Genomic DNA, 26,955 nt, shown 5'->3' on the forward strand with positions numbered 1-26,955 from the left:
CAAACAGAATCATTTTTTCTTTTACTTTCTTTTTTTATACAAAAGGTACAGTACAGCTCACAAAAGATATTATTCAAGCTCTCTGTGCTTCCTCAGGGAATACATTGCTTCTCTTTAAACTGGTGAAACCTAAACGTGTAGTCCTGATCATTCGGGTTTGATATTTACTGTACATCACGTATTGCTTTAATCGGTTCATTATTGCTTCTTGAATGTGCCGTTCATACGTTCAGAATACAGTCATAGACAGATGGCATAAAGACACACACAGCATCAGTCTGAGCCACAGTTTCCAGTAATCCTGTCTGACAATTTTTGTCTTTTATTTAAAGGAATATTCCGTGATAAATAAAGCTAAAGCTCAGTTTAAGCGTATGCGATGTGTTGTAGATTACTACAGACGATCATCCCAACGAGCAAAACAACATGTTTGCACTTATTGATATCTGTATGGAAAAGTTGTTTGCAATTGTTTAATAAACAAATTAAGCTCACAATGTAGTTATTATTAACGATTCCCTTAAAATGCCTGTTAGAAAATCTGTTAGGAAATCGATGTTTAGGTTGGACTACTTTTCTAGGCGGATGAATATGTCTTTGTGCGATACCACTGTGCTCCTGTAGGTGGTATCTGTGTGCGTGCCGTTCATTCGCTGGCTTCACATTATGACAGGATTTAAAATTTAAGAGATTTTATGTCACATCTACACATTTTGTCGTGATACTTTCAGAACTCTGCTTCTGTCCCAAAATCATGGCCCTTTCATGGTTCATGGCCCTTTAACGTTACTTAAAATGGAAAGTTTGTGCCAGCTCGTCAGTCATGACTCATGATAGAAACAAAACTTTTAAAAACTTTAACCTGAGCCTGTCAAAATGCTTACTTTAAAGCTACTATTATTTGTAATTGTGTATTTGCCAATATTAACATTATCATTTTGTAACCTTTGGAAACAGTTAAGATGAAAAGAATCCTCGTTTTCTGAAATCGTGTGATTTTGGTGGTTTCCGAATAGGCATGGGACGATAACTGGTTTCAAGGTTTACCGCGGTTTGGGAAAGTCAAGTATTTAATACCGTGTTTTGTTAAAATACATTAACTAAGGGTAATGTTTTTTTTAATGTGACGTAAAGAAATCTGTTTTTGAAACTAATAAGAGAGCAGAAGTCAATGACTTTTTAAAATGATTTAGCCTGACATGTTTACTGCTCCAAAATATTATAAATATTTCTTAAAATAAAATATATTGTGTTTAATGGGGAATAAAGTAGTTTTTTTTACCCAGACATTTAAAAAATAACTTATTTTAGAGCAGTAATCACAATACCAGGATACCGAGAAACCATGGTATTATTACCAGGCTATCACACCGTCAGAAACCTATACCGGCCCATGTCTAGTGCAGAATCAAAGCAAAGCAAGTCAAAGCTAATTTAAACAAACACTTTCTGCATCGAGAGAGATTTTCTTAGATGCTTCGTACTCTGAGAGCTCACTAGGTTTCAGAACAAAAACATGTCCCATATATTTCTTAAGTGCATTATTGTAAACATCATGTTTGTTTTGTTAGTTTTAGCGTGAATGTTTTACCCAGACATTTAAAAAATGACTTATTTTAGAGCAGTAATCACACTACCGTGATACCGATAACCGTGGTATTTTTATAGAAGGTTATCATACCATCAGAAACTTATACCGGCCCATGCCTAACGCAGAATCATCGATTCGAATCAAACGATTCTTGAAGTTTCAAAGCTTGACAAAGCAAGTCAAAGCTACTTCAAACAAACACTTTCTGCGTCAAGAGAGATTTTCTTAGATGCTTCGTACACTGAGAGCTCACTAGGTTTCAGAACAAAAACATGCCCCATGTATTTCTTAAGTGCATTATTGTAAACATGATGTTTGTTTTGTTAGTTTTAACGTGAATTCCAGATGCCATAACATTATTACAGTGAAAACTGACAGCTTTATTTAACCTGAAACATTCCTTAAATTAATTTGCATCAAGATGTTTTGAAGTGTTTGTCACAATAATAGAAAAAACGTTGAAGAAATGCAGATTGTACACTTAGTCCAATCGTGTGCATAGATGGGGGAATATTCTGAGAGACAATCATTCTCGTTTGTTACATTTCAAGTTGGTTAGACTTGTAAGATTGTGTAATCTATGTATAGAAACGCAGTAAATGTTGGCGTTCTAGAATCCCCTTCAAAAAAATCTATGAAAATATAACAGGAAGTTAAAATATATTAAGACCGTAAATGTAATAAAATACAACATTTGCAGGGAAGTTTCTGGATTCACACAGAGTTTTCTATCTGGCATTTCTGTCAGTGCCTCAAGGACGAAAGATGAACCGTCTAAATCAGTGGTTCTCAAACGTTTTTCATCAAGTACCACCTTAGAAAAAAATTGTCTCTCCAAGTACCAGCAAAATGAGCAGTATTGAAATACAGTAGCGTAGTAGGCCCTTTAAAGCAGCTACAACTCTGCACAGTTAAAAAACCTGGCAGATTACCTCAGAAATTTAGACTATATATCATATATGGCATATTATATAAATAATTTTTAATCCATTTTGAAATGTATGTAGCATGTACATGACATATTTCATTCCTCCGTGTACCACTAGAAGAAAGCCCGCGTACCACTAGTGGTACACGTACCACAGTTTGAGAACCACTGATCTAAATAGTTAGAAATAAGACGATTATCCCCATTGAGTTGTCTGAAGATTTGCCGCTGCATTACTTGGTGCAAACTGATAATGTCTACAGTACTTTATATATCTGCCTACCTAAATATATATCTCTATTATGCTGTAAATATATCTATATAACATATATGCATGAGCATGTGGTCAGGAGTTTCAGGACTGTTTGCATTCTAACCTTCTCCTTGTGCGTCTCACATGAGGCATTGTGCTCAGCTGCACACACACACGCGCACACACACATTACACTCAGGTGCTCACATTGTTCATTTAATCTGTCTAGGTAGTGCAGTTGTAAAGGGGAATTTATCATGTTTCACTGATCAATGTGTGTGTAGATCTCCAGGGATAGTGTGTCCCGACATTGCTTGTCATTTGTGCTCGGATTGAATGCAAAAATAAAGTAGCTAATTCTTTCTTTTCGCTGTAAAATTAACAATGTCTTCGCATTTCTCTCGCTAGAAATTAATACAGCACACAAAACCATGTATCTATGCAGAAATATTTACACGCTGAAGGAATGGTGCACCAAAAACAATGGCCATCATTTACTCACTCTCATGTGACTCCGACTATTTTTGGTGGAAGTTTATTAAAACTATTTCCTATTTTATGTTCAACAGAAGAAAGTAAAACCATTTTGCAATGACACAAGGGTGGGTAAATGATGATAGACCTTTCATTTTTGGGTGAAGTGTCCCTTTAGGAATCAACAGTTGTTTATCAGCTGAACTATTCTACTGAAACAATTTGAGGAAAAGATTCAAGTTTTCCGTGCGGGATAAAAGACCCTTCTCTTTGAATCAGCATCTCCGCTGAACGTCTTTGCACATTCATTCGTTTGTTTTTTGCTCATTCACACGCTCACTCTTTCCGTATGGCACTTTGCATTGTTCTGCATTTGTAGAAGCTCCAGTATCTCCAGGAACGAAACTTGAGTATCAAAAAGGTCACGGTAAAGGTTCATATCTCCGACTCCCTGCGGTATGACCTTTGTTCTGTGCATCGAGGCGTCTGCAGCCGGTCGAAGTCATGTCGAGGGGTTCTCTCCGGGCTGAGGCTCATTGCTCGCTCTGGCTTTATCCGTTCTGGACTGTCGTCCTCTTCTTCGTGGCTCAGGATCGCCAGCTCGTTCTCATAGCAGAAGGAGTTAGCGGTGGGAACCACCAGGTACTTGTTTTCCATCATGTCCTTGGCACTGCAGCGAGGGGTGGACGGCACCTCGTAGGTCTTGTGGAAGTGAGAGTAATCAACCTTGTACTGGTTCTTTTCCTCAAACAGCACCGGCTCAAAGCGATGCCCCCAGAGGATCTCGCTGGCCAAGTAGGAGCTTCGAGCCTGTGCCGTCATGGCTGTCGCCTCCACCATGCCCTCCAAGATGACCACGATCTCAAAATCTGCCGTTTCCAGATCCTGCTTACTAATGCCGAACAGAGGACTCTCATGGTCAATTTGATGCAGGATGGTGATTGGAGAGACGAGGAAGATGCGGTCAAGTCCTTTATCGAAACCAACGTTTATGTCCAGTTGGTCGAGCGGGATGTACTCTCCTTCAGTCGTAACCCGCGGTTTGATGAGCTGTGCCCGAACGTGCGCCTCAACAATGTGACTCTTTCGTAAATTGCCGACCCGCCACATCAAGCACAGTTTTCCATCACGCATGGCGATGACGGCGTTATGCGAGAACAGCAGAGTTTGTGCCCGCTTCTTGGGACGTGCCATTTTGGCCATGATTGCTCCAATCATGAAGCAGTCGATGATGCTGCCCACGATGGACTGGAAGACCACGAGAAACACAGCGAGAGGACATTCTTCTGTTACACAGCGGAAACCGTAGCCGATTGTTGTCTGCGTCTCGATTGAGAACAGGAACGCTGCGATGAAGCCGTTGACTTGTAGCACGCATGGCGTAAAGTTGTCATCACCTGCTGGGTTGTCCAGGTCACCGTGAAGAAGCGCGATAACCCAAAACGCCAAGCCAAACGCTAACCAGGAAATCACGAAAACAAGCGTGAAAACGATTAGCATGTAGCGCCAACGTATGTCCACGCAAGTGGTGAATATGTCCGCCATGTATCGCTGGGACTTCTCGTCCATGTTGGTGAACTGCACATTGCACTGTCCGTTCTTCTTGACGAAGCGGTTGCGGGATTTTCTCCGGGTGTGGATTTTGCCATTGCCGTATCCATTCATCCCTCCGCCATGCATGGTCGTCAAACGCAGACCATCCTCCTCAGTTGACACTATACTGTAGCGACCAATCCGACCCACGCTCATTCTCTTTATCGCTCCCCTGTCCTATGCTTCCAATCTGGTGTTTCCTCTCTTTTGGAGCGGTTTAGTAGTAGTAGTGGTACAAGTCCAGGTTGGTGGGTGGTTTAGTTGTAGTGATGCTGGGACAAATCCAAGCAACAGTAGAAGCCCTCCGGTTTCCTCAGACCCTTAAGAAAAAGAAACGGATCATTAGTGCAGCATGGTTGCTCAGTTCAGAAAACTACAATTAAAATAAGAGAGTGACACTGCATATAACAACACAGATTTGCATCAAATGTGTCTTGCATAGTGGTTGCTAGGATGTTCTGAATGTTTGCTTGGGCATTGCTTAAACAATGCTTGATGGTTGTGTTCTTGTCAGGGTTCTGCCACTCTGGTCTTGTAAATTCTTGTTTTGGTGGCAGAGCCCGGACACTAGCTCTGTCTTGTCCTGTTTCTGTCTCTGTGTGCGTGGGTGTGTGCAGGGCGTGCGCGCTCCTGCTTGAATCGGCCGTGCAGGCTCTGCGTGCCTCGGACGCACGCTCTTGTCCTCGTGTTTGTGTTTTTGTCTGTCTGCAGCGTGGTGTTTCATTCCCAGCCTCTCTGTCCAGTTAGTTTCGGTTTTGGCCGGCGCTGGGATGGCACATGCACGCTGCGTGTGTGAGTGCACGGTGAGTGTTTTCATTCATCGTGTGCTCGTGTCTTGCATTCAGTCTTCTGTTGGTGTTGTTTAGCACGTGGTGTATGTTTACATGCACCGCGTGCTTGTGTTGTCATGAGCGCGTGGTTAATGAGTTCTCATTGGCTGCCTGTCCTAGTCTCGTTTCATGTGAGCGCATGGCTTGTGTTGTCTCTCCGTGTCAAGCGCTTTCCCGTCTATTGTCTAGTCCCACCCCCCTTGTTAACCCATTATTAGTTAATTATGTTCATCTGTTTGTGTGTTAATTTACCACAGTTTATAATCCCCTCTTGTCTGCTGTTCTTTGCCAGTTCGTCATCTGATGTCGTCGTTCCCTGTCTTGTTCTCCAGATCGCCAGCCTGCCCTGTCTAGTTTGTTTGTTTATTTGTTTTATTAATATTTTCCCCCTCAGGGTAGTTTCTTTGCTGTTTTGCTTTTTTTTTTTTATCAATAAATACCCATTATTTCCCTGCACTTGAGTCCTTGCCCCCTTCCTCTCCAGAACCGTGACAGTTCTGTCCTAAATAGTGTTCAAAAATACAATTAGTATGTCCCAAATCGTAGTATGTTGAAAAGATTATGCCAAAAGGTTCCCAGATGCTCTGCAATTTCTATTAGAAATTCGAAGTATACAACTGTCCATTATTGCACACACTATTTCAAGATTTCTCTACATGAAAAGACTCGTGATTGGCAGATTATAATAAGATAAGCATTTAAAAATAAATGTGGACGATTTGAGATGATTGACAGGGGATGCAACTCAGCAACATAACGGTCCATTTACGAGGAACTAGTTTGTCCTAAATCTTGCATACTCTTCTGTTGTCCACTCAAAAGTTCAGTATGAACTTTTACTTCACATAAATGTGCATAGGATTTAGTTTAAGTATGCGAAATTGGACGCATGCAGCACGTGTTACTTGCATGCTTTATTTATATTAGGGTGGTCTGGGATTTTACTAGTGGATAAAAAAAAAAAAGAAAAGACCCAAAACACAAAAAAAAAGAATGTTTTGAGTGTTTTGGCTGAACGATTTCTGTTACTTCCCTTTGCAATCTTAAACTTTTCTTGAGAATTTCTCTTTGTGAATAAAAAAGCACACAGTGCTGGCTTAAAAATAGACTGAAGAGAGATGTTTGATGTCAAGATGCTTCCTGTGATTCTTAGTATGCTTTCTAGGTAGGCAGGTCAATGGGTTTTAGAGCTAAATGTGCCAAAATGAGTGCATTCGCATACTTTGGTTTCACCTTGTTTCAGACTGTGACATTGGGTCCAGTGCACTTTTTATTTTCAGCCTCAGAATGATCTTGAAGAGTAATTGAGGCTGTTTAGCTTTTGGGTCATTTTGACGGATTTGTTGGTGTTTGTGATGATATTTTCCCTCATTGATGTTGTATGAAGTAGGGTGGATGTATTGTTTCAGCATTGATATCTGCAATGTTGAGTCTGGAATACAGCTTACCGGGAGCTACAGTTCAAAACACATGAGATTTGAGGAGATACCCCAAGGTTTAAGCATAATAGAGTGAAAGTTTATCAAATGCTTGTGTTTTTAAGGCTTGTGTTTGTGTGATCATTTAAAGTAAAACTCATGTAATCTATTTGAGTATTCTGTTTCTCTGCCTGAATACTGTTTGACTCTCCAGAAAACCATAGACCACTATTTAATGTTTTATTTTAATTCTAATAAATTCTATCTATCTGTCCATCCGTCTGTCTGTAGTTCTATCTGGTCCCTCCATCCATCCATCCATTCATCTATCCATTCGTCCGTCCGTCCATCTAACCATCCTTCTAACTGTTTATCTATCCATCCATCCATCCATCCATCCATCCATCCATCTATCTATCATCTACCTGCCGTCCGTCCATCCATCCATGGATCTATCTAGCTATTCTATCTTATCTATTCATCCGTCCGTCTGTCCATCTACCTATGATCCATCAATCCATCCATCCATCCATCCGTCCGTCCGTCCGTCCGTCCGTCCATGGTTCTATCTATTCATCTAGCCGTCTGTCTATAATCCATCAAACCATCCATCCATCCATCCATGGTTCTATATATCTATTCATCCGTCCATGTGTCTGTCTATCTATTCATCCGTCCATCTGTCTATCTATCTATTAATCCATCCATCTGTCTATCTATCTATTCATCCGTCTATCTGTCTATCTATCTATTCATCCGTCCATCTGTCTATCTATCTATTCATCCGTCCATCTGTCCATCCGTCCGTCCGTCCATCCATCCATCCATGGTTCTATATATCTATTCATCCGTCCATGTGTCTATCTATTCATCCGTCCATGTGTCTATCTATTCATCCGTCCATGTGTCTGTCTATCTATTCATCCGTCCATGTGTCTATCTATCTATTCATCCATCCATCTGTCTATCTATCTATTCATCCGTCCATCTGTCTATCTATCTATTCATCCGTCCATCCGTCCGTCCGTCCATCCATCCATCCATCCATCCATTGTTCTATATATCTATTTATCTGTCCATGTGTCTATCTATTCATCCGTCCATCTGTCTATCTATCTATTCATCCGTCCATCTGTCTATCTATTCATCCGTCCATGTGTCTATCTATCTATTCATCCGTCCATCTGTCCATCCATCCGTCCGTCCATCCATCCATCCATCCATGGTTCTATATATCTATTCATTCATCCATGTGTCTATCTACCTATTCATCTGTCCATCTGTCTATCTATCTATTCATCCATCCATCTGTCTATCTATCTATTCATCTGTCCATCTGTCTATCTATCTATTCATCCGTCCATCTGTCCATCCATCCATCCATCCATCCATTGTTCTATCTATTCATCCGTCCATCTATCTATAATCCATCAATCCATCCATTCATGGTTATATCTATCTGTTCATCCTTCCATCTGTCTGTCTATCTATCCATCCATCCATCCATCCATCGTACTATCTATTAATTCATTCTTCATTCCTCCGTCCATCTGTCTATCCATCCGTCCGTCTGTCCATCCATCCATCCATCCATGGTTCTATATATCTATTCATCCATCCATGTGTCTATCTATTCATTTGTCCATGTGTCTATCTATCTATTCATCCATCCATCCATCCATCCATCCGTCCATCCATCCATGGTTCTATATATCTATTCATTCATCCATGTGTCTATCTACCTATTCATCCGTCCATCTGTCTATCTATCTATTCATCCGTCCATCTGTCTATCTGTCTATTCATCCGTCCATCTGTCTATCTATCTATTCATCTGTCCATCTGTCTATCTATCTATTCATCCGTCCATCTGTTTATCCATCTATCCATCCATCCATCCATCCATCCATTGTTCTATCTATTCATCCGTCCATCTATCTATAATCCATCAATCCATCCATTCATGGTTATATCTATCTGTTCATCCTTTCATCTGTCTGTCTATCTATCCATCCATCCATCCATCCATCGTACTATCTATTAATTCATTCATCTGTCCATCCATCCATCCATGGTTTTATCTATCTATTTATCCATTCATATCTCAATCTAAATACATAATAAACACAAAACATGGCGCTGTCTGATTTTTCCAATATCATGCAGCTCTAATATGAAGTGGTGAGTTCAGGTCGAGGAAGGACGCTGGACTCACTTCAGGTTTCTCATGTATTTGTTTTTGTTCTGAGCTTCTACATTATTGATCAGATCTCTGTTTTAAAGCTGCTTAACACAACAGAGATGTTCTGGCTATCAAATCACACAGATACACAACCGCACATGTCCCCCGAGAGACCCGAATCTTACCCTCCCGAACATGTGCAGCCAAGGCAGACTGACGTAAAAGGGGTGTTAACATTTTGGGAGTGTGTGCGCCAGTTTCCAGTGTGTGTATGAGAGAGTTTGCACACACATGCGTGAGCTTTAAACACATCATTTAGACCCTCTGGAGACCCTCGTCTGCATGGGTGCTGTCCCATGATCCTCTAGAGATGCTAAATGGGTTGCGGAGGGGGAGGGAGGTGAGTTAGCTGGGGTAGACAGAAATTAACATAAGACACGCACAAAAAGAATGAAGGTTATGAAGCAAAAATAGGGAAAAGAGACAGAACTGATGTACGACAAAGACCAAGGAGGGAGGAAACCCCGTGGCCTGAAATCTAAATATATGCAGTCGGAGCTCAGAGAGGTTTCGTGCTTTTTTAGTCTGGCCTGCTTCTGCGACGTCATTGCTGTCACACTTACACGACTACTCACTGACTTTTCCTACACTTTACTTTATTTTAAATACACTGTAGGAAATGTCCAAGGCTCCATGTTTTGTGTTTTCCATTTAGTTATGCATTTGGACTGATATATGGGATGTTGATCTCTGCTTTGTTGACTTTTGTTTTTGTTAGTGGGTAACACAGTGCATCAGTGGCTAGCACTGTAGCGCCACAGCAAGACGGTCGCTGGTTCGAGTCCTGGCTGGGTCAGTTGGCATTTCTGTGTGGAGTTTGCATGTTCTCCCCATGCATGTTGGCGTGGGTTTCCTCCGGGTGCTGTGGTTTCCCCCACAGTCCAAACATGCACTATAGGGGAATTGAAATTGTCTAGTGTATGAGTGTGTGTATAAGGGTGTATGGGTGTTTCCCAGTACTGGGTTGCAGCTAAACTGACTGAATGAATGAATTCCCATTTAATACTTGCTTAATTTGTACTTCAGTTAGTTTCTTAGGGTGCTTTCACACCTAGACTTTTGTTTGGGAACCTGTCTCTTTTGCCCAGTTAACGTGGTTCATTTGGCATATGTGAAACCAGCAATCGCATTCGGATCCATGCCAAATCAATCGGTCTGAGATCACCTGAATGAGGTGGTCTTGGCTCAATTGGAACTAGGGCTGTGTATTGGCAAGGACCTCACGATATGATACATATCACGATACATGGGTCGCGACACAATATATCATATATATTGCGATACAATACATATTGTGATATATTGCAATAGTTTGTATTAGTATGTGTGTCATGTTATATTGACAACTTGTTAAAGTCAACAGACGAATTAAAATTTCAATTCCAATTTATTTTCTATCCATTTCAATTCTGCAAAACTGCAAAGTGTGATTGAACCGAGAACTCAATGAACTGTATTAAATGCATACTGTTATTAAACACTGAACTAAAATTTTTTTTTCATAAAAATGAAATAGTTTATAAAACTAAAGCAAGTAAAAAAATGTAAATGCATCAAGTAAACAAGACTGGAACACAGTGATCTAATATGCGGTAAACTATTAGAAACGGACAGTGAACATTGTGAACATTTTGCTGTGAAAACTGGTCGCACAGGTAAATTGATGGCATGCATGAAACATTTTACATGCAACATGCCGGCCAGCTGTGCTGCCATGGTCATGTTTGACGCATTGTCTGTTACAATGACGGGTCCTTCCATTTGATGTCCCATTCCTCCTATGCAGTTTTCAGTAACTCTGCAATATCAGTTAAGGCAGACGGAAGCTTTCCACCATGCTCACTTTGCTTACTTCTGATACCATACTATTTAGCGTTTTGTTGATTGCGAGTTAGCGACATCTACTAGAGCAAAGGAGGAGGTTGTTTGGCCCAACTTGAATCAATACTTCAGGTTGAACTATCGATACATTATCGTAAAAGAAATTATCGCGATATATTGATATTTTTGCACAGCCCTAATTGGAACGAACTCTGGAGCGGATCGATTGTAGTGAGAAAGCAATATGATCCGACCCCGGTTATATCACAGTGTATTTCAGATATGTAATAGGCATACGGCTATATGAAGAGAGAATTATGAGTAGGGCAGGAAGTTCCGGGTGTTATCTGCAAATGTTAACCCAAGCTCATTCTGGAAACGTAGCCCCGCGGACGTTTCTGGAGACCGCGATTTACGTGGCCGGAGGTACATAAAGGCCGTGTTTGGTTTTTTTCAAGCGAACGCTGCGGGGCGGTGTGGCGCCGCTCCGCCCCTCCTCTTCGCGCTCGCCGGCCGACGGCTCGCCTCCGAGTGGAGGGCTTTCCCGACGCAATCAGTTTGTCCGTCTAGCTCACAGCGTTGCGTCGGCAGAGCAGAGGCCCCAGAGGAGGAGGAGGAGCCGGAGCCGGCCGCGGTGGACGACGACCGGGATCGAGTCCGGGGAACAGCGGGTTCTGGAAATCAGGTAAGACGAAAAACGGAATCCGGAAAATAAGGGCGAGAACACGGCGGGATCCGAAAACGCGGTCGAAATCAAAGACGAGGGCTTTTTTTTTTTTTCGATCCGGTGGCTTTTCGTGCGAGAACGGCGCAGGCGCGAATGGTGCCCGCCCGAGACGCGAAAAAGCGCACAGCGGCCTCTCGCGGATCCGCGAAAACAAAAAAACGCTCGAATACGTACCTCCCGGGACGTGAATCGCGGCCCGCAGATACGTCTGTGGGGCTACGTTTCCACAATGAGCCCGGGTTGGCAAATGTACAGAGACTCCTGGATGCCCGCAAACAAGTGATACTCTCCTGGTAATCTCGTAATTTGTATCCTAACAAATTAATGGCATCATGAGAACCCTAGTAGTTAATTTTAAAAGTTATTACTAATAAAGTTATGGTAATTAATAACCTTTACTGTTCTGAATTTGATTGTAATGCAATAATGTACACCTTCTGGAAAGCTGCTTTGAAATGATAATTATTATGAAAAGTGCTAAACAAATAAACCTGAATCAAATTGAATTGAATTGGATTGAACACTTCACTAAAATGTTTGATGCACCATAATGTTGGTGGAATGTGAGTGGCATGGGGTTGCTAGAGTGTTGACAGATGGTTGTTAGGGGATGATGTGTGGATGCTCCTCCCTCAAGTTTCTGTGATCCCCTGTTCCTTGATAGTTGAATCTCCTAGATCTAGTTACGGTGGTTAACTGTACTGTATGAAGAGAAAATTTGACTTTTTGTGATATTTTTTCCAGCTCTCTCTTCATTTCACATAAAGATCTGTTTATTGGATGTGATACTTGATAACATCATTACATAATTACAGTGAAGCGTCTCTGTGCTGTCTGCAGTTAGCTTACAATAAGTGCCTGAAAAACATGATACCTGATCTGTACACACACACACACACACACACACACACACACACACACACACACACACACACACTTACTCACTCAGATGCACACTCATGCATTCTCTCTCTGTCTCTCTCTCAGACACACACACAAACACACAGTAGTATTGTCTTGTATCTGAGGTCTCTGTGTTTTGGTTTCATCATCAAACCTGTATCAGATGTCAGAGAAAGCCTGTAAATGCGTTAGAGAAATCTAAAATCATGCAATAAATGAAACTAAATTTATATTGTGAATGGATCTAAATGAATTACACAGAATGAAAACATGCTTTATTCAATTCATGGTAACTTTATGGTAAAAGTGTAAAAAAGTAGCAAGTCAAATATGCTAAACTGCACCAGTAAGTTTTGTGCATTAAAAAATCTGTCCTTTTAGCAATGGGTAATGTAATGATTTGTTTAAGTCATGTAGGGTGCATCATATTTACAAGTTGAATTCACAAAAATGGCAAAAAACGTTATTACATATTTATTATTAAATACACTCACTAACCATTTTATTAGGTACACCTTACTAGTACCGGGTTGGACCCCATTTTTGCCTTCAGAACTGCTTTAATCCTTCATGACAGATTCAACAATGTACTGGAAATATTCCTCAGAGATTTTCCTCCATATTGACATGATAGCATCACTCAGTTGCTGCAGATTTGTCGGCTGCACATCCATGATGCCAATCTCCCATTCCACCACATCCCAAAGGTGCTCTATTGGATTGAGCTCTGGGGACTGTGGAGGCCATTTGAGTACAGTGAACTCATTGTCATGTTCAAGAAACCAGTCTGAGATGATTCTGTATGACATGGTGTGTTATCCTGCTGGAAGTAGCCATCAGAAGATGAGTACACTGTGCTCATAAAGGGATGGACATGGTCAGCAGCAATACTCAGGTAGGCTGTGGCGTTGACATGATGCTCAATTGATACTAATGGACCCAAAGTGTGCCACAAAAATCTCCCCCACACCATTACACCACCACCACCAGCCTGAACTGCTGACACAAGGCAGGATGGATCCATGTTTTCATGCTGTTGATGCCAAATTCTGACCCGACCATCTGAATGTGTCAGCAGAAATGGAGACTCATCAGAGCAGGCAACGTTTCCCCAATCTTCTATTGTCCAGTTTTGGTGAGTCTGTGTGAATTGTAGCCTCAGTTTCCTGTTCTTAGCTGACAGGAGCGGCACCCGGTGTGGTCTTCTGCTGCTGTAGCCCATCCACCTCAAGGTTGGACGTGTTGTGTGTTCAGAGATGCTCTTCTGCAGAGCTCGGTTGTAACGAGTGCTTATTTGAGTTACTGTTGCTCTTTTTTCATCTGGAACCAGTCTGGCCATTCTCCTTTGACCTCTGACATTAACAAGGCATTTTGTGCCCACAGAACTGCTGCTCACTGGATATTTCCTTTTTCTTCATTCTCTGTAAATCCTAGAGATGGTTGTGCGTGAAAATCCCAGTAGATCAGCAGATTCTGAAATACTCAGAGCTGCTTGTTTGGCACAAACAATCATGCCACGTTAAAAGTCACCTAAATCCCCTTTCTTCCCCATTCTGATGCTCGCTTTGAACTGCAGCAGATCGTCTTGACCATGTCTACATGCCTAAATGCATTGAGTTGCTGCCATGTGATTGGCTGATTAGAAATTTACCTTAGCAGTTGGACAGGTGTACCTAAAAAAGTGGCTGGTGAGTGTATTCCGTTATATAATCGTTATTACACATAAATCAGTGGGTGGAATTAATGGATGCAAAGTTAACTCTTGTGGTTTTCAGTGACAAAACGTAATTGATGCAAATTGTTTGCTCTTCATTTCATACTTCAAAAACTATAAGTACAACACCATCTTGTGCAGACGAAAGTGACTTGAATGCACCTGATGTTGTTAATACAACTTTTTATTACTAGGCTGTTGGGAATACTCTATTCTGATTGGTCAGTTGCAACATCTCAAGCTATGTTTTTCTGAGATAACAACCCTTAAATAACCCAGACTCACCCAGAAACTGAGAATCAAGTTTTACCATCAGTGAATACATTCACTTCCATTTACATACATTCACATTTATATGTATTTGCTTGTCTGTCATGACACTGTTTTTGAGCCTTTGGTGCCATCTTGTGTCTGAATAATCCGCAGGTTAGTGTATACTCCATTAGCTGTTTTAGTTTCTATGCTGTTCAACTGTTTGTATGTTTTGTGGCAAGTAGCCTTGTAATATGTGGGATAAAGTACATCAAGGATAGTTGTTTTCACAGAATATAGCATTTCAGTTTTATATAACATACAGTATTATGCAGATAAGCCCTTATTCTGCGGAAACAACCTCCTGGATGTACTTTATCCCTAACTTGTTGCACGGTCATCACTGGAATGCAGCAGCAAAAGTTGTGATGTGCCGTGGTGTGTTGGCTGGTTTTTGGGCTATGGTCCCCCCTCAGGAGGTTGTAAGGGAACGGTGAGTTCTGGTTTTTAGCTGCAGTTTTGACCGGTGAATGTCATGATGTCTGTCCATGAACCCAAGCGGAGCTGAATGTGGGTCATGGAAATAACAGAGATGAGTTTCTTTTTTGGTTCACTATATTTTGGCCAGGAGCTGTTACAAAATTGACAGAAAATAAGTGACCTAATGTACAAAATGCAATAATGCAATACTGCTCATAATTATTTCAACTTTTCAATTTGGACTGACATTTTTTACATCAGTTATGTAGATATTTTCCTAGTGCTGCTTAACAGAGAGAAGATTTTTGCAACACATTTTAAACCAATTTCTAGCAGCTAATTTCTTTTGTCTTTTCTATGATGGCAGTACATAATATTTTACTACACTTTAAAACCCAAAAGGTTAAGTTAACTCAAACCATTGGAGAAAACCGATTGCAACAAATCATTTAAGATCAAAGACTAATCTTAATGAGTACTGTGAACTTAATCCATTTAAGCAAATGAAGCAATCTGAGCACAGTAAAACCCATTAATGAAGAGAACTCAAACCAGCTGAGTACTGTAAAACCCAATGAGTTGATGCAGCTCAAACTGTTTGAGGAAACCGATTGCTGTAAACCATTTGAGTTATGAGTATTGTGAACTTACTCCATTTAAGTTGAAGTAATGAGGTATTTAATTAACACATTACCTTTAACACTGAGTTCAAAACTTTTTAAATGAGTAGAGTTAACTTTCAGTCAATTTTGAGTTAAATACACTCATTACATCTGATCAAGTTGACTATTGGGTTTTACAGTGTGTTATTTTGCAAGATTAAAGGGCAGTTTAAAGGCTTACCTAGGTTAATTGGGCAAGTTTGGTTAATTAGACAAGTCATTGATTGACAGTAGTTTGTTCTGTAAAAAATGTAAGTGTGCTAACAAAATTGGCCTTAGCAGTTTTAGCATAAAAAAAAAATCCAGCCAAACTAAAAAGAATAAGAATCTCTCCAGAAGAAAACTATAAAAGCAAATGCTGTGAAAATTAGTTTGTCTGATTAGCTAGTATTTTATTTAATTGTATGTATTGTCGCTGTCTTCAAGAAACAACTTAAAACTCAACTATTTAGTCTCCACTTTCCTTCCTAATCTGCAATTGCCTCTCTGGCTCCACCGCTAACTGTACCCAAAAAATAATTAAAAAAAATCTTACATTACTAATGCTTTGCTTCTTACACTTTAAAACACCTGAAACTTGCCTATACAGCACTTATTCATAGTTGCTCTTATAGTTGTGTAAATTGCTTCCTTGTCCTCATTTGTAAGTCGCTTTGGATAAAAGCGTCTGCTAAATGACTAAATGTAAATGTATTGTAACTAATGACTAACGAAAATCCAACATAATTGTAATATAAACTCATGATTGTTAGTGCACTTAAAAAATAGGAAATGTAAACACATTTCAGACTGATTGCTAGATTTAACAATTTATCACAAATAAATGGCAAGCAGAATTAGACTAACAAACATGTTATTGATGATAACACTCAAAGTTGTATTACGCCGTGTGTATTTTAAACACTTTTAAATGTCCAACATGACTGAACATTGAACTCCATAAACATATGAAACAACACTTCATTTAAAAACTGTGCAGGTTAAAATTAAAATTTCAATGAAAACTCTAGCAATCACTTAAAAATATTGTTCAGTCAGCACCATTAGCCTAGTGGTACTGTGTGCTGACATATAGCACCAATGTGCTAACGACGATATGAGTTTGATTCCCGGCTCGAGGTCCTTTGCTTATCCTTCCCCTCTCTCTGCTCCCAATGTATTCCTGTCTGAATTCTCTACTGTCCTGTCATAATAAAGGTGGAAAAACCCTAAAAAATGATTATTAAAAAAAATGTATATACAGTTGAAGTCAGAAATATTCGCCCCACTGAAATATCCCCCCCCCCCCCTTTTAATTTTCTCCCCAATTTCTGTTTAATGGAGAGAAGATTTGTTCACCACATTTCTAATCATAATAGTTTTAACAACTCATTTCTAATAACTGTTTTATTTTATCAACATTAAGGAATTGTGAGTAACCCAACATTTTGCAACAAATAATTTTGCTTCTTGTTCACACTACTTATTTAAAATGAGCTGAATCAACACAATTCTTAACATTTTTATGTTCGATCCACTTACCTTTGTAAAAACAGAAGTAAAGGTAATTAATTTGTGTGAAACCCAGCATATTTACTGTGCAATGTAAGCTTATTTTTTGTTACAAATTAACGTAGCGTCAAAAATAAATGTCATATGAATGAACAAAGTAGTTTCTTTTAAAATATATCATAATATATTATATTATTTTATTTCAAATGAGCTAAATCAACACAATTCTTGTGGTTTTTGGGGACAACTTATTTTATTTTCGATCCAGTTAAATTTGTAAAAATAGTTAACTTAATGGATTTGTGTTGGAACAACATGAAGGAATTGTGAGTAATCCAGCATTTTACACTGTAATTTAAGCTTATTTTTATCACAAATTAATGTAGAGTCTAAAATAAATGTCATGTGACTGAAAGAAGTAGATTCCATTAAAATATATTTTGCTTCTTGTTCAAACTATTTATTTAAAATGAGCTGAATCAACACAATTCCTAAGGTGTTTTTTTTTTTGACAACTTGTTTTATGTTTGATCTGCTTAAATTGGTAAAAATAATAAAGTTAATCTAATGGATTTGTGTGTCTTTGATCTGCTTAAAATGATAAAAACAGTAATGTTAACCTGATGGATTTGTGTGGAACCCAGGATATTTATTGTGTAATTTAAGCTAATTTTTTGTTAAAAATGAATGCCGTGTCAAAAATAAATCTGAAAGAAGTGAATTACATAAAGGTTGCAGCAAGAAAAGCAATGCCGTTGACACGTTTCCAGTCGCGATACTGTAGATAAACTGCTGGATTGTCACTCTCCAGTTTTCTCTGTCAGCTTTTAATCAGGTTACACTGTAGTCAATGAATTATTGAATGATTTGGAGCGTTGAATTGCATTTTTATCATCATCTAAACCTGCAGAGACGGGTGAGATTCTGTCCACCGAGTGTAAATGTGTTGAGTTACGGTCACATGTTTTCCTGTCGTGAACTCTGACCTTGCATGTGTATTTGGCATTGAACTGACCTAAACTTGACTGCCTGCTTTTTCCTCCAGAGATCTGAGTATTTGTGCTTAATAAAATGCGACAGTATTCTTTTAACTTTATTATTAAAAGCTGCTCTGGTGAAATTGAGCATATCGTGATTAATGACCCGCTGGCGGCCTAGTTATCTAGTTACCTGCTGTCTTCTTCCTGCAAACATTTTCTTCTGTTAATTGGGTGAAAACACAACATTATGCAATGCTTGACAGATAGTCAGTGTACGCTCAAATGTCATCAAATTCTGAATTAATTTGTAAGTATCTTTTGATATATATACATCTCTTAGAACTTTTGCTATATAGTTATTAAATAAATGTTTTTTTATGTATTTAATTATGTGTTATAAGTATTTTTCTTTGATGCACACTGCAAAAAAGATACTCAAAATATTATTATAAATAACGATTACTAATGCATACTAGACAATTATTAAAGACAAAATTATTAATAACTTTTAAAAATTCTCAAGTGCTGTTTAAAATATAATAACTTATTTTTAATCTGTGCCATGATGACAATATGTCATTTTACTAGTTGTTTTGTAAGATGCTAGTATACAGCCTAAAGTGTTTAGAGGCTTAATTAAGTTAACTATTGGCAAGTTATGTTGATTATGTTGATTCAATCATTTGACAAGAGTGGTTTGTTCTGAAAACAATCGAGAAAATATTAAATTAAAACATTAAAGTGAAAAAAAAAATTGACCTTAGCGGTTTTATAATAATAAAAATATATTCTTGCCAAACAAACTAGAATAAGAAAAATGTAATAGGAAATGTTGTGAAAGATATCCTTGCTAAAATAAATAAATATTGACCTTAGCTTTTTTTTAATGATAGAAAAATTATATTCCAGCCAAAAAATAATAATATAATAGAAAATACTGTGAAAGATATATTTGCACTATTTATGTTATTTGGAAAATATTTTAAAAATATTATTCAAAAAAATAAAAAAATTGTTTTCCAGCCAAACAAAAAATATATAATAGAAAATACTTTGCAATAAAACGTATCTTTGCAATATAATTTGGAAAATCTTTTAAAAATTATAATGTCACAGGAGGGTGAATAATTTTGTAATAATTAACTGTGCGTGCTTAGATATGACTATAACAAAAAATAAATAAATAAATAAAAAATAGATAAATAAATATTGACCTTATTTGTTTCAGACAATGATAAAAAAAATTATATTCCAGCCAAAAAAAATATACATATATTTTATATATATATATATATATATATATATATATATATATATATATATATATATATATATATACACACACAAACACACAAACAAAAAAGAAAAATATAGTACTGTGAAAAATACCCCTGTGAAAAATATCCTTGCTAAAAATAATAAGTAAATAAATATTGACCTTAGCAGTTTTAAATAATAACAAAAAATGTTTTATATTACAGCCAAACAAAAAAGAATTAGAAAAATAAAAAAGGAAATACTGTGAAAATACCCTTGCATTTTCATTTGAAAAATATTTTTTTAAATTATAAAATTGTCACAGGAGGGCGAATAAATTTCTAATAATTAACTGTGCATGCTTAGCTATGACTATAACAAAATAAATAAATGAATAAATAAATAAAGTGTGTCTGTATGTACAGCAGATTATGTAGTCTATTGTTTGCGTCCATGTGAAAGTGGTCAGCGATGCATTTCTTCACGCCTGCTTAAATTATTGATAAGCGTGAGGCTTTAGTTGTGTGCTTGTAGACATTGTTTTGTCCAACAGTGAAGAGTCTTCAGCATCTAAACCCATCAAAGTCATTAGAAAAGAGCAGCTGAATTTGAGTATTTTCAACACAATCTCACGGCAATTCGTAACTTTTTCATTTAGTGGCTAATTCGTATGAATTCGTACGATCTAATTCGTACAATTTAGTACGATTTGCTCATCCCCCAATGACAGTTGGGGTTAGGGGTGGGGTCAGGTGCCACGCCTCCTTTTTAAAATCGTACCATTTCGTACGACTGAACTCGTACAAATTCGTACGAATTAGCCACTAAACTGGCAAAACGTAAAATACTTACGTTTTCTCGTGAGATCAGGCTGTTATTTTGGAGGCAGCAGGGTTCAAAGGAGCTTCTTTTGCACTCCCTGGCAACTTTTGATTGTTCAAAATCCCCTTAAGTTTGATGTTAATTATATAAAAAATTTAATTAATTACAGAATTAAATTAGAATTTTCTAACTTTTGTTTTTATAAAGGAAATACATATAGGACCAACATAACATCTCTGACAGAAGCAGACTTGGGGCCCTATCATACACCCGGCGCAATCGGTGGTGTTTGGGGCGATTTGATGCTATTTTCAGACCAATGCAACCCTTTGGAGACGTCTACATCACCATATGAGGCATAAGAACAGGTCGTGTGTTTGGATATAACCACACTTTGTTATTAGTGTTCATTTATTAGTTTGCTGAAAATTAAAACTGAATTTAGAAATAGTTTTGACACAAATCTTTGCGCTTAAACTAAATTAAATATGTTGGCTAATGGATGTAGTCAGTGGAGTCGTTCTTTATCCTCGCGCTGCAGATAATCTGTTTGACTGTTTTCTCGCTAGTGAAGCGTTCAGTTTTTCCCACATACAAAGTCCGCCTTGTAATAGCAAATACAACATGGCTGCGAATCAACTGACCCTTAAAGGGAATGATAGACGAGACTTTGATTAGTTTAATGCACGTTATTCTCAAAACACACCCATAACCCTTTAAGAAAAAAAAGCACAACCCTGTTAGACCATGCGCCGTGGCGCAGAGCATATTTATCCGTCCTTAATATAGCAAAAGTGAATGATTAATGCTTTTGCACCATGCACTTTAGACTATGTGCTTAGATCATTAAAATAGGGCCCTTAGATCTTAAATATGCTTTGTACTTTCCTCCCTTTAACAGCTATACAATTGTATTCAAATTACTTTTATAATTACTAGTCTGAACAGTAATTGAACTACTGCACTCAATAAGTACTCCATACAAGTATCTCTGTAAATCTAAATTCGGACAATAGAAACTCTTTCAATCCTTTAAATTTGAGTCAAAGCAGGAGCTTTTAGATTTATTAAAAATGAAATACTTAAGAAAAGGTAAACATTATGTGTACTGAAACATAAAACGTTACAAAGTCATGACACAATATTTTATACGTGCCATATATTGGCGTCAATTAGTTACTGGATTTATTTTCTTGGTAAATATCTTATAATCCTCTTGATAAAAATCTTTTTTTTTTTTGTCATTTTGCAATTGGGAGTGTGACTTACACAGGCGAGTGGGCTTGACAAACCACCTATAGAAAGAACTCTCTTTCATTTCTCTGACACTTTGACCCACATTTGCACAAGACGCTTTATTATAATCACTCCATATCTCTATAAAAGGCGAGGCAGTGGCGCAGTAGGTAGTGCTGTCGCCTCACAGCAAGAAGGTTGCTGGTTCGAACCTCGGCTCAGTTGGCGTTTCTGTGTGGAGTTTGCATGTTCTCCCTGCCTTTGCGTGGGTTTCCTCCAGGTGCTCCGGTTTCCCCCACAGTCCAAACACATGCGGTACAGGTGAATTGGGTAGGCTAAATTGTCCGTAGTGTGTGAATGTGAGTGTGGATGTTTCCCAGAGATGGGTTTCGGCTGCAAGTGCATCCGCTACGTAAAAACTTGCTGGATAAGTTGGCGGTTCATTCCGCTGTGGCGACCCCTGATTAATAAAGGGACTAAGCCGACAAGAAAATGAATGTATAATTGAATGAATGACAGTGTGCCTCACACAGGTGAGGGGGTTTGACAAACCACCTGTAAAAACATCTCTCTCCAAAAAAAAAAAAAAAACAACCCTGTTTAATACAGCAGTTAATTCTCTGAGCACTAACAGTTCCTCTGTATAATCAGCACTTGTGTGTGTTAAATCGCTGAATGCCTCAATTGTAAGTAGCATTAGCATCTAAGCTAAATGTAAATGTAACTTTCTTTTAAAATAGACTAATTCTGCTAAATATATTTGTTTAATAAAATAATACAATGAATCTGCTTCTCTGAATTGATTTGTTTGTTTCCTCTAAATCTGAATTGTTGAATTTCTGTGCAAGTAGCTGTAATTAGATGACCAAAAAACTGTTGTGCTCCCTTACTACCTTTTATTAGTGGAAAAGTAATTTAATTACAGTAATTAAGCTACTTTGTAATTAATTACACCCAACACCGAACTCAAGGCATGCCCTAATTAACCATCTCGACATTGGGTCATGCCCATGTCATTTTACAAAGTCCTCGTAAACCACATAAACCAGCACACGCACACACACACATTTCTCTCTCTCTTTCTCTCTCTCTCTCTCTCTCTCTCTCTCTCTCTCTCTCTCTCTCTCTCTCTCTCTCTCTCTCTCTCACACACACACACACACACACACACACACACACACACACACTATATCTCATTGTGTTCTATATGAACATCATCACAGACGTAGCTCCTAAACAGAAGTGTGTGTGTTAGTCTGAGACTCCATTTCTTGTTTACAGAATTAAAGTTAAATGTGACCAAACGTTCCTCGTGGGACATTCAGAGATGTCCTCATTTGGACACACGATTCATAAGTAAATGCAGAACGTTTTCTTTTGGTCTTCAGGCTTTGAATACATGTGTTGTTGACAGAACGTTTCATTTTCACTGTGGCACATGACAAAAATGAACATAAGTAGAGGCAAAATCTCAAATCTGTCCTGCGGTGTGACTGTCTCAAGCACACTTCGATCAATAAAATCATTAATATTATTAGTACAATCATTAATAAATATCTCAGGAATATTTTGCATTATATTAAGTGCTTATTTTTTTAAATGGCAATTATTTTATCTTCAGTCATACAGTACATATATGTAGGCACTAGATGCGTTTCGTCATTGAAAACCATCTGGTGTGACACTACAGTATATGCTCATTTTAAATCAGGCAATTCAATGTAAACTATTAATTAGTTGCAGATCATGTGACTGGAGCCCCCTGTGACCTGCACATATACATTTATTGTCCCAGAATTGTTCACATATTACTATACCCAGGGTGCGGATTACAGGGAGATATATGGGGGCGATTGACTCCCCCAATTACTTGATCCCCCCTGAAGGGCGACAAAACAACACAAATGAGTGGTCAGCCTTTAAAATAGTGAGAAATAGTTTGCTCTGATCTGCATCTTAAATAATAATATTAATAATTAAAATAATCGATCATTTAAATATACATCTGACCACCCCTATAACGGTTCATACCATTGTGAATGCATAATCACACCAATCAGCCTGTGCGAGATAAAATGAATTCAACAGTCTAAAATCAGCAAATCTAGAGATTCGATCGACATATAAGTGTTCAAAGTCACTTTTCCTGTACAATAGGTGTTTGTTTTTACATGTAGTATAAAAGTAACGTCAAATTAGCTGCATAGTCTGTATAGTTTAAACAGAGATCTTTGAAATAGCAAATCAGTGGAGACTGTAGGTCAGAATACACTAAATATCCCTCAAAACGCTGAAAAGTTCAATAGGTGTATTAGTAGAATAGATATAATTTAAATAAATACATACATTTTATTTACTGTAATATACAAACTACCGTTATACCGAACCCCCCCCCCCCCCCCCCAAGCCTATTGCCTATTGTCAATGTGTAATTTGCACTCACTAAACCCATTGTTTGGATCACTTGTACACTGTAAAAAATGCACTGTAAAATCCACACCATCGATTTGTGTTGGGACAACATGAAGGAATTAAGTTAACCTAGTACAGTAGTTTTTACTAATTTAAGTGGATTGAACATAAAACTATTAAGTTGCCCCCCAAAAAACTCAAGAACAACTCGCTTCAAATAAGTAGTTTGAACAAACAGAGAGAGTAAATGTGTGTGTGTGTGTGTGTTTGAGCTGCTACTGTAGGATGTGTCACTATTGGAGAATTTGACTGTTATAAATAATAAAAGTTGGAATTTACAAGCTCATTCTGTCCATTACATTATTAAAATGAAATATAAAGTGATGTTTCCTTTGGCCAGATTGCAGCAGAAAGTCTCTGCGATTCTTACAGCACACACACACACACACACACACACACACACACACACACACACACACACACACACACACACACACACTTAGTATGCATAACTTTGTGCTCAATATCAGGTCATTATAATCAGGTCAGTAAACGATGTTCTAGTGAAGTTCAGTGACTGATTATTCCAGACACACATTCAAACATTTACGCATTGGGAGATTAATTCGGTCTTAATTAATTCATTTTGATTATTTAGTGTCTATATTACATGCTATAATGTTAGCTTTTTACAGCTATATGATTTATTTCATTAATTTCGACCACAAAGACTGTAATAAGAGTCAGTTTGTTTGAAATTGAGATTTGAGAATAGATAAATAAGATGAAAACTGAAACACAACTATTTAAAAATCTGCAAAGAAAATCGAAATACTGAGCAAATCACCTAATATACCTTAAAAGTTGTCCAAATCACATAATATATGTAATATACCTTATATAAAATCACCTAATATAGCTTAAAAGCTGTCCAAATAATATAATATATAATTTACCTAATATAAAAATCACTTAATATACCTTAAAAGTTGTCCAAATCACCTAATATACCTAAAATTTACTGCAATTTGCCTAATATGAAATCACCTAATATACCTTAAAAGTTGTCCAAATCATATATATTATACCTAATTTAAAAATCACCTAATATACCTTAAAAGTTGCCAAAATCATATAATATATATTATACCTAATTTTAAAAAATCACCTAATATAGCATAAAAGTTGTCCAAATCACTTAATATAATATGCCAAATATTAATAATTACTTATATACCTTAACAGTTGTCCAAGTCACCCAATATACCTAATATGTAATATACAAATCACCTAATATACCTTAAAAGTTGTCCAAATCACCTAATATACCTAATATATACTGTAATATACCTAATTTTAAATCACCTAATATAGCATAAAATTTGTCCAATTCACCAAATATATAATATACCTAACATAATATCACCTAATATACCCTTAAAGTTGTCCAAATCACCTATTTACCCAATATATTGCAAATGCCTAACATAAAATCAACATATATACCTTAAAAGGTGTCCAAATCACTTAATATAATATGCCAAATAATAAAAATTACCTATATACCCTAACAGTTGTCCAAGTCACCTAATATACCTAATATATAATAAACAAATCACCTAATATAGGTCTTATCAATAAAGTTCTTTTGCAATGTTTAATGTACATTACTACTTAAAATATAAGTTTTGATATATTTACAGTGGTAACTTTACAAAGTACCTTCAGGGAATGTGATCTTTAAGTAATAATCCAATTATTTTTAGCATAAAAGAAAAACCAATAACACTTTATAATAAGGTTGCATTAGTTAATGCATTTACTAAGAAGAACAAACATTAAACGACAAATAAAACAACACATTTATTACAGTATTTGTCTGTGTTAGTTCACATTAGTAATGGAAATACAGTTATTCGTTCATGTTAACTCACAGCGCATTAACTAATGTTATCAAACATGAATCTGGATATTAATAATGCATTTATTAATGTTGAACTGTGATTAATAAATGCTGTATAAGTATTGTTGATATTACTTCATGTTAGTAAATGCATTAACTAATGAAACCCTAATGAAAAATCAGTGATTATGACCAATAACATCTATTTTTTGCTTCTGTGCTTCATTTTAAAACAGTAAATGAACTGATATTAATTAGCATATTTAGTTTGCATCAGTTTTTAATGTTACTCTTAGTATTATTTGTATGCCTCGGTGTGTTTGATGCAGTACTAAACTCATAGACCCCAGCTGCTGTGCACTCGCTGCGTTTAACCCCTTACCAACTTTCCCCCATTATTTTTAGAGCGCTCTTTTTAATTGGCATTGACAGCAGTGATGTAACAAGTGATGTAATATGATAGAGAACAGCGACACATCACAAAACAATGCTGAAGTTTTACAGGGATGTTGCTTACCTTGCGTTTTGTAAGGGGTCCTCGCCCTGTGTGTGTGTAAGTGTGTGTGGCAATGTGGTTGCGTTATCCAAACTGGAGCATTTGATGAGAGCTTGTGCAGCTCGTGATGGAGATCCAGAGCTCTGCCATGGCTTTCTCACACACACACATCGTCCATGTCAGAGTCATATCCCGTCTTCTGCTGCCTTTTTCACTCGTGCCATTTTGGAAAAGCTGATATATTCCAGACCGAACGCTCAAGTTGACTCAAGTCTCTTGAGTTTGGAGAAGTCCTGCAGTCCTGATGGAGAAAACACTCTTGTCCTCTTTTTCTCACACACTCTCACAAACACACACACACACACACACTTGGCTCTTCTTTTCTTTTCTAATAGCAGAGTTGTGTTAATGCACCTGCTCACTTCATCTCCATCAGATCTATCAGTACTGCACTTTTCTCATTTCTCTGT

The 26,955-nt window shown here is 37.6% G+C and overlaps 1 protein-coding gene across 1 annotated transcript; it reads right to left on the reverse strand.

The window, feature by feature from the left end:
* Window positions 1–26,955, reverse strand: kcnj12a (potassium inwardly rectifying channel subfamily J member 12a). The gene is made up of 2 exons (XM_005162907.6): window positions 26,507–26,955; window positions 1–5,159 (listed from the first exon to the last, which is right to left on the reverse strand). The coding sequence occupies exon 2, from the start codon at window positions 4,993–4,995 to the stop codon at window positions 3,682–3,684; it is 1,314 nt and encodes a 437-aa protein (XP_005162964.1). The 5' UTR covers window positions 4,996–5,159; window positions 26,507–26,955; the 3' UTR covers window positions 1–3,681.

This window comes from Danio rerio, chromosome 24 (genome assembly GCF_049306965.1).
Source record: "Danio rerio strain Tuebingen ecotype United States chromosome 24, GRCz12tu, whole genome shotgun sequence".
Lineage (NCBI taxonomy): Eukaryota > Metazoa > Chordata > Actinopteri > Cypriniformes > Danionidae > Danio > Danio rerio.

Excerpts from the sequence above, each read along its gene's own strand:
- kcnj12a (XM_005162907.6), bottom strand. The coding sequence starts at position 4,995 with ATGAGCGTGGGTCGGATTGGTCGCTACAGTATAGTGTCAACTGAGGAG.